Consider the following 15120-nt stretch of genomic DNA (forward strand, 5'->3'; position numbering starts at 1 on the left):
TTTAGCAAATTGAATTTTTGAGACAAAAAAACGGCAATTTTTTCGCGTACCAATTTTTTTCTGATAAATCCTTTTTAATATCTATTACTTTGCCGAAGACACCAAACCGTTCAGAAGATTCCTTCAAAAGATACAGGACAGCTGCAAAAATTGTATGAAGCCTTGTATGGGTAAACCAATGACACAAAATGGCTTCTTTGGTCACATGAAAAGACCAATTAATTAAGCATGAAAATCATAAATCATGAAAAAAATCTTATCGGTTGAACAATACTTCAAAAATAAATTGAAATCCTATCAAGGTCACCCCATTTTACGGTATCGGCATTTGAAATTGGGTGCTGTTTATGCTGTTTGAGTGACACTTGAAAAGCTTATTTTTTTGTTTCTTTAAAGTATACTTTTCCATAGCGAATTTGATTTTCGAATACTACGTTTTCCTTGAGATTTGAAAATTAATATTTTTATTGGTACCCTATTAAAAAAAATCTAGAGATACGGATTTTGGGAATTCAACCTTGAGTGATTCAAAATTAATGTAAAACTGGATTAAATTCTAAGAGTCTTGTTTTTTTTTCTGTATAGCCCTAACCAATACATACAACTTTGCCGAAGAAATCAAATCTATCAGGAAATTCCTTCCCAATTTAAATACAAATCTTTGAATTTTTCGGTACCATAGTTGCCAACATTTTATGGAGACCTATAAGGGCAAACCAATGATGCAAAATTGCTTCTTTGGTCATAAGAAAGCCCCAGAAAGCTTTAGTCAATAAAAAAAATCAAGTAGTTATGTCACAGACATAACCAGAATTGCGTGGGACTACGTTATGTTTTAATGTGTGGAAATCCGTCTTAGTTTTTTCTTCCATTTCTACCGTCGCGTCGGTAGGACCGATTGGTGTTCTTAGGGTTGTGATGGCGTTGGGGACGTTGGTCGGAAGGCTTAGTCTTTTTAAAAGTTTAATTTGTTCCGATAGCAAAAATATTTTGACAATGTAGAAATTTTTGCTAAATACGGCAGCGAAAATCATGCCAATTCGATTTGTCGGAAGGAAGATATAAGCGTTTGAAATCTTTATGGATGTGTCAAATACAGTTGAACTAATCTAAGACCCCCATTTTCTATTCCATTCCCCCAGTCCGAGGTGGTCCTGTACGTGAACCGGCTCAACACGGAGGAATCGGTCATCCCGTACGAGTTCCACCACTTTGACTTTTGCCCGATCGACGAAGCGAACTCCCCGGTCGAGAACCTCGGCCAGGTCGTGTTTGGCGAGCGCATTCGGCCCGGTCCGTACAAGATCGAGTTCCTGAAGCCCAAGACGTGCGAGAAGGCGTGCACAAAGTACTACACCGGGGGCGATCCGGACAGCGACCGGCGGCTGATGATCCTGAAGAAGGGCATGAGCTTGAACTATCAGCATCACTGGATCGTGGACAATATGCCGGTGACGTGGTGCTACCCGCTGGACAACGATCGGCAGTACTGCAGCACCGGGTTCCCGATGGGATGTCTGGTGCGGAGACATCCGGACGGAGACGAGGGTTGCATGGTCAATCCGAGCTACAACAAGGCCGGTTATTACTATCCGTTTAACCACGTTGACTTGACGATTACCTACCATAGCGGAGCCACCGAAGAGTGGGGTGTGGCGTTCAAGCAGAACGGAGGACGGATCATCTCGGTGAAGGTCGTGCCATCGTCGATCAACCACAAGAACCCGGACCAACCGGACTGCACCAGCAAGGACCCGATCGAAATTCCGTCGAGCGCCCTTCCCAACGGACAAAAGATGAACATCACGTACACGTACTCGGTCAAGTTCAACCCGAACAACACGATCAAGTGGTCCTCGCGGTGGGATTACATCCTGGAATCGATGCCACACACCAACATCCAGTGGTTCAGCATCCTCAACTCGTTGGTGATTGTGCTCTTCCTGTCCGGCATGGTGGCCATGATTATGCTTCGCACGCTCCACAAGGACATTGCCCGCTACAACCAGATGGACTCTGGCGAGGACGCCCAGGAAGAGTTTGGCTGGAAGTTGGTGCACGGTGACGTGTTCCGACCTCCGCGCAAGGGAATGCTCCTGTCGGTTCTGCTCGGCTCGGGCATTCAGGTGTTCTGCATGACGCTGGTCACGCTGGCCTTTGCCTGTCTCGGATTCCTGTCGCCCGCAAACCGAGGTGCCCTCATGACCTGCGCCATGGTACTGTTTGTGCTGCTCGGAACACCCGCCGGGTACATCTCGGCCCGCATCTACAAGAGCTTCGGTGGCATCAAGTGGAAGAGCAACGTGCTGCTGACGTCGATTCTGAGTCCCGGGTAAGAGTTTGGAGTCCGTTCAATGGCATTTCTCAGTATAACTTGATGTTTTTTATTCGACAGAATTGTGTTTGGACTGTTCTTCGTGATGAACCTGATCCTGTGGAGCAAGGGCAGCTCGGGAGCGGTACCGTTCTCGACGCTGATTGCGCTGCTGGCGCTTTGGTTTGGTGTATCGGTGCCGCTGACCTTCGTTGGGGCGTACTTTGGATTTAGGAAGCGGGTAAGTCTATTTAAAAATATCAATACACATTATTTACCTACATTCCAAAAGATAATAGAGCAATTCCAGCTCAAATCAGGAATTTTTCTGGTACTTTTGTACCCGACCCTCTCCGATTTCAATGAAACTTTGTAGACATGTTATCCTAGGCCTATATAAGCAATTTTTGTGTATATGGAGCCAATAGTACTCGAAAATAACATTTGAGAAGGGCGTAAGGTATTTAAATATTTTTGTATTTTGTAATTTAAAAATTACTGTATCTCGAAGCCGTTGCGTTGTATCAAAAAGTGGTCAAAGACAAACTTGTAGGAAATTGGACGGACTTTCTGATAAAAATACACTGAAACAAAAATACACGCCACATCTATGATATTTTTTTTTATTTTTAAGTCTAAAACTTAAATTTAAAGGTGATGTCACGATTTTTTTTCGTTCAAAATTTTTGAGGAAATAGCCTAAAATGTTACCAAAAGACTGACGAAAAATGCAGGATGGTATGTCTCTCCTAAAAAAATACAAAAATCATTTACTAAAACAGTTTTTTTGAAAAGTGGTCTTAACGTCAAAATTTTTAAAAACCGGTAATGGCAATCGATTCTCCAGACAATTTTACATAAAATCTCCATATTGACTATTGTCCTATGTCCAATCCTTGGAAAGATACAGTGGTTTAAAAAATAAAAATGTTGAAAAAACGGGTTTTTTTGTGGTTTTTGGCAATTTCTATATGACAGACTTGTTTTTTCAGTCTCGTAAATATTTTTACCGGAAAGCTCGTCCAATTTCCCATAAGTTTGTCTGTGTATGAGAATGTCGCGACGGAAAGATGGGCAGTGAAAGTTGGGTGATGAGATTTCGGGCATTATAATTGTAGTTCGTGAGACCTGAAACTTTTATATTTAACAACCCTGCTGCTTAACCCTCTACAACCCAACCTCGCCTCTAGACGGGTTTCGATCTGCAAAATCGCCAAAACTCTATTTTTCAACAAATTTTTGATCTTTAAAAAGCATTGGAAAGAAGAACTCTTGAAATTTTAGAAAATTTAAGGGTTGGAAGTTTAACTCGTTTTATGTGACTGCCAATGTTTTAAAAAATGACATTTTTTAGGAGTCAACTTTGGCTGTGTTTTTTACTAACATTTCCTATATTTTAAGTAAAAAGAAGTAGGCAGTAAATTTTGTAGTATCCCAGACTATGTCTATACGTATATTTTACGTATTTTTTCTATAGCAGAAAATGTGAAAAACAAGTAAAAACTGAAAAAGTGACTAAAAACATGAAAAGATTATATAGGCAAATTAAAATACTAAAAATCAAGCACCGTGGTGTAGGGGCAAGCGTGATTGCCTCTCACCCAGTCGGCCTGGGTTCGATCCCAGAAGGTCCCGGTGGCAAATTTTGAGACGAGATTTTTCTGATCACGCCTTCCGTCGGACAGGGAAGTAAATGTTGGTCCCGGTCTAACTTAAAGGTTAGGTCGATAGCTCAATCCAGGTGTAGGAGTCGTCGTCTCCCTGAGTCATGTCTCGGTGGAGTCGCTGGTAGGCAGTTGGACTAACAATCCAAAGGTCGTCAGTTCGAATCCCGGGATGGATGGAAGCTAAGGTGTAAAAAGAGGTTTGCAATTGCCTCAACAATCAAGCCTTCGGACACCTAGTTTCGAGTAGGAATCTCGTAATCGAGAACGCCAAGGCAATGCTGTAGAGCGAATAATTTGATTTTTGAAAGCAAGAAAAACATAAAACAAGAGAAGTTTTTCGTAGAACAAAAGTTGCTCAAAATAACCTCCTAAAGACGAAAAAAATTAAAAAATTTAAAAAAAAATGGGCGGTAGAGGGTAAACATGCATTTAACCCCTAAATATTCAAAACTGTCAAAAACTTCGTGACGTTGAAGCAACCCCGTAATTCTAACTTTAATTCTAAATGATCAAATCAAAAACAAATATTTTGTACACAATTAGAATACAAGAATATTTGCATATTCAAATTTAAAATTCTGAAACTCTCAAATCATTTAGTTTTCTTAATTTATGGATTCGTAAATCGATTGTATTGAAAAAATCAATGTTTATTTTTTTAACTTATTATTTTAAAAATTAAAAAAGAATCTAAAATGTAAAAAATGAATCTAAAAATCTAGAATATGTGAGATTTTTAAATTCTAGAATATGTTATATTTTTAAATTCTAAAATAATTAATTCTAAATAAATGTTATATTTTTAAATTCTAAAATAAAGTCTAAATCAATGTTTTATTTCTTTTAAAAAACCCAATCTAAAAAAGATTTTATTAAAAAAAAATATTTTCACACGAGCCCTAACATGCTAAAAATTATTTGTCAACGTATGAAAATGCATTTTCAAATGTTTTCAGCTGAAGTTTTTGATGAAAATATTATATTTGCTTCCTGATTTTTCGAGCCAATTATAAAGGGAAGGCGACATAAACTTTGAAAAATTGGCAACGGCTCAATTGAAGAAATTTCAAAACTCTACAATTTTCTTGATTCTAATATTAATAATTAAAAAATGTTAAAATATAATTATTTCTAAAAATCTACATGATAACATTACAAAATTTAAAATTCCTAGAAAATCATTAATAAATTTTATAATCTAAATTATTTTCTAAAATTTAAAATTTCTGATAAATCTTAAACTTCAAAATGCAAGAGGCAAAAAAAAATATTGTAAATTCTGAGTTTCCAAAATTTGAATATCTGAAAATATACTTCTTCAATCCTTACCAAATTCATTTTTTTTAAATACTAAGATTCTTTATGCTCATAATTCTTTTTTTTTAAATTAAATGTTTTATTGCATATTCAAATATGAATGAAAATTCCAAAATTTAAAAAAATATAAATTTACAACGTAGCAAAATTTATTGATACTAAAATTCTGATCACTAATTTGTTAGTAACCATTCAAATTCTTAAACATTCTTCATTCTTCTTTCTTAATTTTCCAAATTAAAAAATTCTGCAAAATCCAAATCAAAAATTCAAAAAAACGTGTGTTCTAAAATTTTAAGATTCAAGCATTCTCAAATTTTGAAATTCATAATTTTAAGATTTAAAAATTCTGAAAATACTTTATTCTATAATCCTATAATTTGCCTATGTTCGGCACTGAAAACAACGTTGCCACCTCTCGTGTAAATATTTTGATTTGGTTTTGTTTGCACCTATTTGTTGTCATCTTGAAACGTCAGAAATAAAGAGCTAAGTTTAAGAGTGTAGTCGGAAGAGGAACGACGCGCGTTTTCTTCGCTCCGTCTCCAACGTGAAAAATTCGAAATACAGTCCACAAATCTCAAAACAGCTTAATTATATTTTTTTCAATATAACCAAATTCTAAATATTTTAAAATTGAGCGATTTTCAAATTCCTGAAATTTGTATTTGCTAAATAGTTCAAATTTTAAACTTTAGAAGTTCTTAAAACCTTAGATGGTAATTTTTTTAATTCTTTTACTCTTAATTTTGTAATTTGTTGATTTATTGGGTACGATAACTTGTTAGTTAACACTTTTGATCAGGTCAAGGAAGACTAAAGTTGTTAAATCAACATTCGAAAATCGACGATTCGAAATTTTAAAAGCCTCGCGACACAAATATCCTCAATAGACAAATCCAGCGAAAGCTCAACGCTGCTTTTTGATGGTGAGAGATTTGACAGCTCCCATACTAAATGTCTCGATTTTCATACTTTTTGTTAATTTTCTTCTAAAATAAAACACTTAACATATGAAAACTATATATTTTTGGTGCCCAAAATTCCTGCTGAATCGAATGGTGTACTTATCTCAATTGCAAATTTTTCGAACAGTTTTTATTTTAATAATATTCTAGACACATTTTGTGCACCTAATCAATCAATACTTTTATCATAAATAATCATTTTATTGCTTAAAAATTAAGTTTTCCTGTGCTCCCATATTCAAATACATGGAAGCTGTCATTTCTAACACCATTGGCCACCTAGCGGCCATTTCAAACTGGATACGTCTATTCAAAAATTTAAAAATTCCAACATTTTTTTCGATGATTTTTTTTAACAGAATATTTCGCTTTGCTGTGGATTGTCTAAGTAAAACGATTCTTTTTTCGCTCCTGAAATCTTATTTGAGTGAGGAACAATATTCTTAAATTTTTAAATATGCTTTGGAAGGTCTGAATTTTTTTTTAAGGAAATACAATACAGTCCGAATTCATTTCAAAAAAATGTTTCGTTTAATCGAATTAAGATTAGAATTATAAAAAAAAATTAAAAACATTGAATTTTTAGAAATTTAGAAAAATAAAAATACGAAAACATTTCAATCTTTTTAGGTTATGATTAATAAACTCAAATTAATAAAATAAATCGAATAAGCTTTTCCACGTTAAAAGAACAATAATTTAATTCTCCTTCTCGTGTTTTTTCCCCAGTCCCTGGAGCACCCGGTCCGCACCAACCAAATCCCGCGCCAGATCCCGGACCAGTCGATCTACACCCAGCCCGTGCCCGGCATCATCATGGGCGGCGTCCTGCCCTTCGGCTGCATCTTCATCCAGCTGTTCTTCATCCTGAACTCGCTCTGGTCCAGCCAGATGTACTACATGTTTGGCTTTCTGTTTCTGGTGTTTTTGATCCTGGTCATCACCTGCTCGGAGACGACGATTCTGCTGTGCTACTTTCACCTGTGCGCCGAGGACTACCACTGGTGGTGGCGATCCTTCCTCACGTCGGGCTTTACGGCGGTCTATCTGTTCATCTACTGCTGTCACTACTTTGCCACGAAGCTGCAGATCGAGGACGCCGCCTCGACCTTCCTCTACTTTGGCTACACGCTCATTATGGTGTTTTTGTTCTTCTTGCTGACGGGGTCGATAGGCTTTTTCGCTTGCTTCTGGTTCATCCGCAAGATCTACAGCGTGGTCAAGGTGGACTAAGGAAAGTGACGACCCTCCCTTCTTTTTCCCCCAATTATTCTCTATTTTTGAGATAATCTTGTCTACACTTAAGCTTATTATTTAATTACGTGCAAAAGTGAGAGAAAGAAAGAGACGAACGATCCGCAAAAAGTTAGTAACACTTACAAGTATAATTCACACTGATTTTTAGGAAGCGCGCGCGTTGCAGCAAACTAACTAACTATTTAGCAAGCCAGCTGCTGCACCCCCCAAATACTTGTGTAAATTTAGGTCACAAACACACACACACAATGGCACATCCAACAGAGCAGAAGAAAAGTAATAATAAACACACAGGACATGTGATTGATTGAAATTGTAATTGCGCAAAGTAAGAATCCCGCAAAAGGAGAAGATTGACCGGAACAGGAATGAAAAACAATTCGGCGTGTGATTAGTTTTAGCGTCCAAAACGAAAGTAAGCAAGGAGTGAATGCCTTCTTTGTGTTTATTTATTCAACAAACACCGGTGAAGTAGTTGTGCGTTCAGGATGCATCAAACGAGACATAAACAAATAAAGAAAAAAAAACTAATAAAAAAAATATTGCTGTAACTAGTATTTGTTTGTTAGGGTATGTATTATATTTGTAATTTGGAATAATTGGCAACCACAGCCCAAACAGGCACGAACGCAATCGCTGCAGTGCTATGAGAAGAAGTAAAACAAAACAAAATAGTTCGTGTAGAGAATGGAATGAAAAGCAACACAATAACGAAAACTACCTTTTTTGGAAAACAATTACAAAGCACACACTTTTATTCCACCCACAAACAAAAATTAGATCTCTAAAATTCGGTGTATTCTCGGTGCTCAACTGTTGAGCAGAGGAGGAGCGAAGCATTCATAAAGCAGACTAAAAACAAATTCAATTTTGGTTAGAATTGGAGCCGTTGAGCACAACAGCAACAGCACGCAGATTGACTCTTCTTCGATTTCGTTAATGTATGATAAAAACAAAATGAAAGCAAACAAATTATGTCTAACACAGAAGAAAACAAGAATTCACGAGAAAAATTGCTAAGTATGATAATTACGGAAAACAAAAGTGGAAATCAATAAAAACTACGATAACTTATAAAATAATGGTTGTGTTTTTATTTTGGAAATTTGAAATGATTTTCTCGAATCGAGATTCCCGATTATCGGAAAAATATTATTCAGATTTTCAAGCGAAGATGGCGTTACGAATGGTGAACGCCCGAAATGTCAAAATCGCGCAGTGGTTCCAACATAAGAAAAAAAAGTTTGGCTGTCATGCCATGGCACACTTTTTTTTGTAATGTTGGTACCACTGTGCGATTTTGACATTTCGGACGTTCACCATTCGTAATGCTATCTTCGCTTAAAAATCTTGATACTTTTTTTCTTGTTTGTCACATAAAAAAACCCCTCTATTCCCAAGCTTTGTCAAATCATCAGACTGCATCAGTCAAAAAATGTTTTTTCTTCATGTTGTTTTTCGAAGCATTTTACTTTTTTTTAATTATTTTTCATTTCAATTTATTATTTTTGAGTTCTATATCCAGAACCGCCCTTGACAATTATTGCTCAAAGTAAGAATTACATCATATACCTAACATCTACTTTAAAATATAAGGGATATTCGTAAAAAAGCTAGGCAAAAATTGAGGCACAAAATAAAGTTTAAATTTGTGATATTATTGCTAATAACGATAAAGCTTATTTTGCTGAGTACAATGGCCCTTTGAACGGCCGCAAAAGATTTAAAATTTGAAACTAATGACTTTGGTCAGTTATCAAGGACGGCTAGCTCAGTCCTTTCCAGGACAAAAGACCATCAACTCAAAAGTAGTCGTAGACCTAGCTACTGACTACTCATCACTCAGGGTCGGCACGAACTACTAGGCGGATTCAGGTAAATACGGATAGGGTAATAAAAATCACAGAACCACACTTTTCAACTTAAAAGGTATAATTTTATTGAACTGTGTATTTGTGTGTGGGTGTGGGCGTGTAAAACAAACTCCGGGACAACGTACCGTACTGCCGCAGCTGGTCTTCGGGCTGAACGCCTTCGGCGTTACCTCTACGATGGCCGGTCACAGGAGCGCCCTCGACTGTGCCGCCGGAACTCCCAGGGGGGGGGGGGGTCGTTGCAGCCCGGTAACGGTTGTAGGCTGTTGCTGCTGCTGGGCTGGGAACCGCGGTCGGATGTCGAGCGAGCGTTGCTGGACTTCCGCGCGGGCAGGCGTCTTCCCTCGTAGACGAATCGGCAAGCCCCGGAGTCCACCGATTTGGGCTCGCCGAGAGGGGAACCTCCTTGGCGATTATGGCGCGTTCCGCGCCAGAGGTGAAGATGGTCCTTGACGTTGAAATGTAGGCAACGGCACCGCCGCGCTTACAAGCCTAGATTGACCTTTACCCGTGCGCCGTTGAGGTCCTACGGAATGTTGACTTCCGCCGGTGCACTTCCACTTCCGGAATGCGGGACGTGATCAGCGCAAATAGACGGCACTGACACTTACGGACACTCAACCGGACACACGGACGCCTGTTAAGCAAAAAGAGGCCGATCCTTCGGATCGGCGAGCCAGGTAGACTTCTCCCTCCTATTTTCCCTGGAGGGGAAAACCACCATTTTCCATCCCACCCATTGTGTGCCGTCTCGACGCGACGCCGTCAAGAACGGTCTTGTTCGCAGCGGTACGAAAATCCCTTCGCTGCTTTGTAGGGTGTGATGTTGTATGTTGGGGAATTAAATTAAAAAGTGAAGGTTCGTTCAAGAATTGTAACCAACGGTTACACTATCCACCACCCCGGTGAAAAAAATGTGAAAGCACGACGAGGTTTCGCATTTTTTTACATGAATGCTTTCCATAACCGCCGTCGACTTCTACTAGATTCGTGGGTGTGGACAAATAAACCTACAATTCTCAGGTACACTATCTTTAAGACGCGCGAGATCATGAACCTCCACAAAACATCCCCAAAATACATAATAAACAATCAAAACATGCACTATTTACAACAAATTAAAATAATAAATTAACGAAAAACATTTAAAATAAATCAAAATAAAAGTTTAAAATCATCCCGAAAGTTTGGGTAGACAACTCTATTTTGTTGCTGGCCAGCATAATAAACACGTGCAAAAGTCTGTACAAATTAGATCACATTCGATCGGTGAGGAGTGAATCAATTAAAGGTTGACCCCTGCAGCAAACTGTCTCTGCAGATGACAGATGCCAAAACGTCACTACTGTCACATCGCCGATCTGTCAACGCATGTTTACATCTGCGTGATTCATCAGTTCGGGCGACAATTTTTCAATCGCGCGAGTGGTGTTCTCGGCGTTTTTAGTCGTTTACGGACAATATATTGAGGTAAGTACCATGGTATTTGTAAACAATACAACGAAGAACATCTTCGTATATTTTTCCATTCATTTTTCAGCGCATTTAAGCCTGTGAATGGTGGGACGTTTTGCTGCCAGTGCGCACTCTTCCCGTGGAAGAGTGGACTGCAGAAACTCCCAAAAATCCCGGGATTTACCATGATGCCATCTTGACGACGCAAGAGACAACAGGTAAGCTAGTGTACACTTTAAAAAATCGATTTAAAAGCGATCATTCATGATCGTAAATTAGTGGTGATTTAGGTATCGTAACCACTATTCAATTTTGACCACTCTGGGTCTGGCACTGCGGCCGTTGGTCAGTCCCCTCACTGCCGCTCTGCGGACGGTGCTCGGACGGAGGGCACTTCGGATAACCCCTTCGTCGTCCACCGGGCCGCCAGCGCAGCTATGGACTGCCAACCTAGGTGTGCTTTGTGAGCAACAGCGACACCTACCAATTATGCTCCTTTTACGACTGGGAACTTAATCCATCAGTCTTTGAGCAAATGTTTGACAAATTCACAACATAAAAATAAATAAATTTTCACAACACAATACATTCATAGTACGGTTTAAATTCATAAATTTCATTTTCTTTTTATTTACAGGTGACCATCATCAACACATTCCCGGAACAGTTCACTGGGCCTTCGGGACGAACCGGTAGAGAGTTCCGAGGATGGAAATTATCCCTCGCCAACTTCTGCGGTCAATCGGCCCTCAGTCAGCTACACCGGTTCCGGAAAAGGAAGATTTATGGACCTGTAAATTATTCCTAATAAAGTTGTTCTATTGATTCGTCCACTAACTCCATCAGAGAGAAGTCCGGATTAATCTTACGCAAGTCCGAAACCTTCTTCTTCATCATGAGGAGCTGTGGGTTCATTTCCTCAAGAGTTCCGTCCAACATTCCTTGGAATATTCTTCGTACTTTCTTGATTTCCGATTCCATTTCCTTGTTTCGTTTCGCCGGTTCAAATTCCATAAGTTCCGTGGGTTCAGATTTATGCTTTTTATGTCGCGCCTTATGCTTCACAACGGAAGCTTCGGCGGACTTCGGTCGATTCCCCGGCGAACTTCCGTAGGCCGAGTCAGACGACCTTACCAGAATTCTCTTCCGTTCTGTTCTAGTGTTGCCGGTCCTCCTAGAGGGCGGGCCGACACAAAAGGTCACCGTCTTTGTACGGGTCTTCCTCCCTCGGGTCTTGTACCCGGAATCCGAACTTCCGTTCGGCCGTTTACTTTCCACGGTCACAGCACTCGGAACCACCAACTTCTCGGTGTTTTGCCGTTCTGTGACCGGGTCTTCGACTGACTTAGTCTGGGTGCGCCGAGAGGACACTACCTCCAGCACCGAGCTCAGCTCCCGGCAGAACGTTTGCATGGCCCGGCTAATCTTCACGATATCTGCCGGTACCAATTCACCATTCCCCCGAAGCTGCTCGAAGAACTCCAAACTAAAAGTCAAGTCGTTAATTACCGAATTGATCGGATAGTTCTGGTGGCCAGGAGCGACGGGACAAGGCATCGCGGATAGTCCTTCGACGTCCGAGCAATCCGCGTCGTACTCCACTTCTTGCCATTCCACTTTGTTCGTCAAATTCGTCATAATCGTGTATTGTTTTTTTGTCGTCATTGTGTGTGATTTTGTTCGACCAGCGCGCAGCGTATGAGTCGTAAATTTTTAATTATCTTTCATCGTCAATCCGGGGATGGGTAATTGTGCATTGTGCTGTCTTGTTATTGTGTTCAGGTGTATGTGAGGGTTCACGATCTTTATGTTTTATGTTTAAAGTATTTCAATCGGCTCGCGACGAACACAAATTGCCCAAAACCACGAATTTTTCGTTGCTTTCAACGGTTATGGAAAGTATTGCGTAGGTGCAATAACTCTCAATCGTTTTAAGCCCTTTTGGGGGGCACTAACACAAATTTTCCACAGGGGAGGGGTAGTGTGCAGATGGAGAAAGCCGTACTGAAAGTACGGATCCCTGCCACCTCCCGAAGGAAAAATCCTTAGATTTTTAACCCGCCGGTAAACCTGAATCGCTTTTCGCTGAACTTTCCGCTAGGAAGCCAATTGAAACTAATGACTTTGGTCAGTTATCAAGGACGGCTAGCTCAGTCCTTTCCAGGACAAAAGACCATCAACTCAAAAGTAGTCGTAGACCTAGCTACTGACTACTCATCACTCAGGGTCGGCACGAACTACTAGGCGGATTCAGGTAAATACGGATAGGGTAATAAAAATCACAGAACCACACTTTTCAACTTAAAAGGTATAATTTTATTGAACTGTGTATTTGTGTGTGGGTGTGGGCGTGTAAAACAAACTCCGGGACAACGTACCGTACTGCCGCAGCTGGTCTTCGGGCTGAACGCCTTCGGCGTTACCTCTACGATGGCCGGTCACAGGAGCGCCCTCGACTGTGCCGCCGGAACTCCCAGGGGGTCGTTGCAGCCCGGTAACGGTTGTAGGCTGTTGCTGCTGCTGGGCTGGGAACCGCGGTCGGATGTCGAGCGAGCGTTGCTGGACTTCCGCGCGGGCAGGCGTCTTCCCTCGTAGACGAATCGGCAAGCCCCGGTCCACCGATTTGGGCTCGCCGAGAGGAACCTCCTTGGCGATTATGGCGCGTTCCGCGCCAGAGGTGAAGATGGTCCTTGACGTTGAAATGTAGGCAACGGCACCGCCGCGCTTACAAGCCTAGATTGACCTTTACCCGTGCGCCGTTGAGGTCCTACGGAATGTTGACTTCCGCCGGTGCACTTCCACTTCCGGAATGCGGGACGTGATCAGCGCAAATAGACGGCACTGACACTTACGGACACTCAACCGGACACACGGACGCCTGTTAAGCAAAAGAGGCCGATCCTTCGGATCGGCGAGCCAGGTAGACTTCTCCCTCCTATTTTCCCTGGAGGGAAAACCACCATTTTCCATCCCACCCATTGTGTGCCGTCTCGACGCGACGCCGTCAAGAACGGTCTTGTTCGCAGCGGTACGAAAATCCCTTCGCTGCTTTGTAGGGTGTGATGTTGTATGTTGGGGAATTAAATTAAAAAGTGAAGGTTCGTTCAAGAATTGTAACCAACGGTTACAAATTGAATTTTAAAAAATTAACTTCAGTGCCCTTCTTGACAGAAAAGGCCCTACTTGACAGCTCGTTCCTAGGAGACCATAGTTGGTCCATGGAAAAAATGTTGTCTTGTCAATTTTTTTGTTTGCATTAAAATGAAAAAAAAAGTGATCTGAAATGGTTTTAACCGTGTTTTTTACCGTTGTACATAAAAATTGACATAGGGCTTGCTCTAGTACCCAATTGACACCTGAAAAACTACATTTTTCAAAACAGTCATGAGTTCCGGTTTGGCAAATCCTGTGTTTTCCCCCCTCATTATTCGCGATCAAAAGCTCAAAAATTCCGACAGATGGCGCAAAGCATCGAAGAATGACGATTCAAATTTTCGCTGTTCGGTTACATAGGAATGCAAACTTAAAATTGAATTTACAGCTCATAGAACAACTTTTGAGAAAAAATTCAAGTAGTACGATTGTTAACTCTTTGCCCTCTATAAATTAACGCAATAAAAAAAAATTGAAAAAAAAATAATTTTGAGAAAATAATATTGTTTAAAATGATAGAGCATCAAAAGTTAACAAAGTATCAGCTCGAATTTTTGCTCAAAAGTTGTTTTCAACGCTGGAATTGAAGAATTCGACGACGTTTTTTCCGCTAGGTTCGCTGTTGTTCCAGCGGTGTTCGGAATGACAGCCCCCATACAGTTTGAGCAGTTTTTAGGAAAAAATCGCGTTTATGATGAAAAATCGAGCATTTTCAGAAAAGTGGGGTATTGCAAAGTGTGGCAATTTCGCTAACGATCATAATGCGTGGTGATTTGTAGTGATTAATTGTGACTGGTATTTTATTTAAACGATTTTTCTAAAAAGATGATCGATATTTTGAATAACTTGAGTTAAATGTTGCAAAAGTTAAAAGTAATGATGAAATGTTATGTAAAAGTGTTTAAACTTTACTTTTCTTCCCTTTTGACCAAAATATTGACCTTAAAAATGCATTTTGGTGATTTTTTGGAATTTTTTGGAAAAATTCGAATAACTGGCAATTTTTGAGAAAATTATTGTAATTATGCTGTAATATGACACTAACAGTTTGTTCTATCAATAATACACACATAAGAGCATTATCAATCAAATAAATCATATTTAAATCAATTTTT

The 15120-nt window shown here is 39.9% G+C and overlaps 1 protein-coding gene across 1 annotated transcript in view; it reads left to right on the top strand.

Moving 5' to 3' along the window:
* The window catches only part of LOC6036048 (transmembrane 9 superfamily member 2), a 39116-nt gene extending 30511 nt beyond the window's left edge, over positions 1-8605 (top strand). Inside the window, exons 2-4 of the mRNA XM_001846098.2 lie at positions 1143-2332; positions 2396-2555; positions 6996-8605. Coding sequence (XP_001846150.2) covers positions 1143-2332; positions 2396-2555; positions 6996-7499 — 1854 coding nt within the window. The 3' untranslated portion in view covers positions 7500-8605. The remainder of the gene's footprint in view (positions 1-1142; positions 2333-2395; positions 2556-6995) is intronic.
* The last annotated feature ends 6515 nt before the right edge of the window (positions 8606-15120 follow it).

Source organism: Culex quinquefasciatus, chromosome 2, assembly GCF_015732765.1.
Source record: "Culex quinquefasciatus strain JHB chromosome 2, VPISU_Cqui_1.0_pri_paternal, whole genome shotgun sequence".
Classification (NCBI taxonomy): domain Eukaryota; kingdom Metazoa; phylum Arthropoda; class Insecta; order Diptera; family Culicidae; genus Culex; species Culex quinquefasciatus.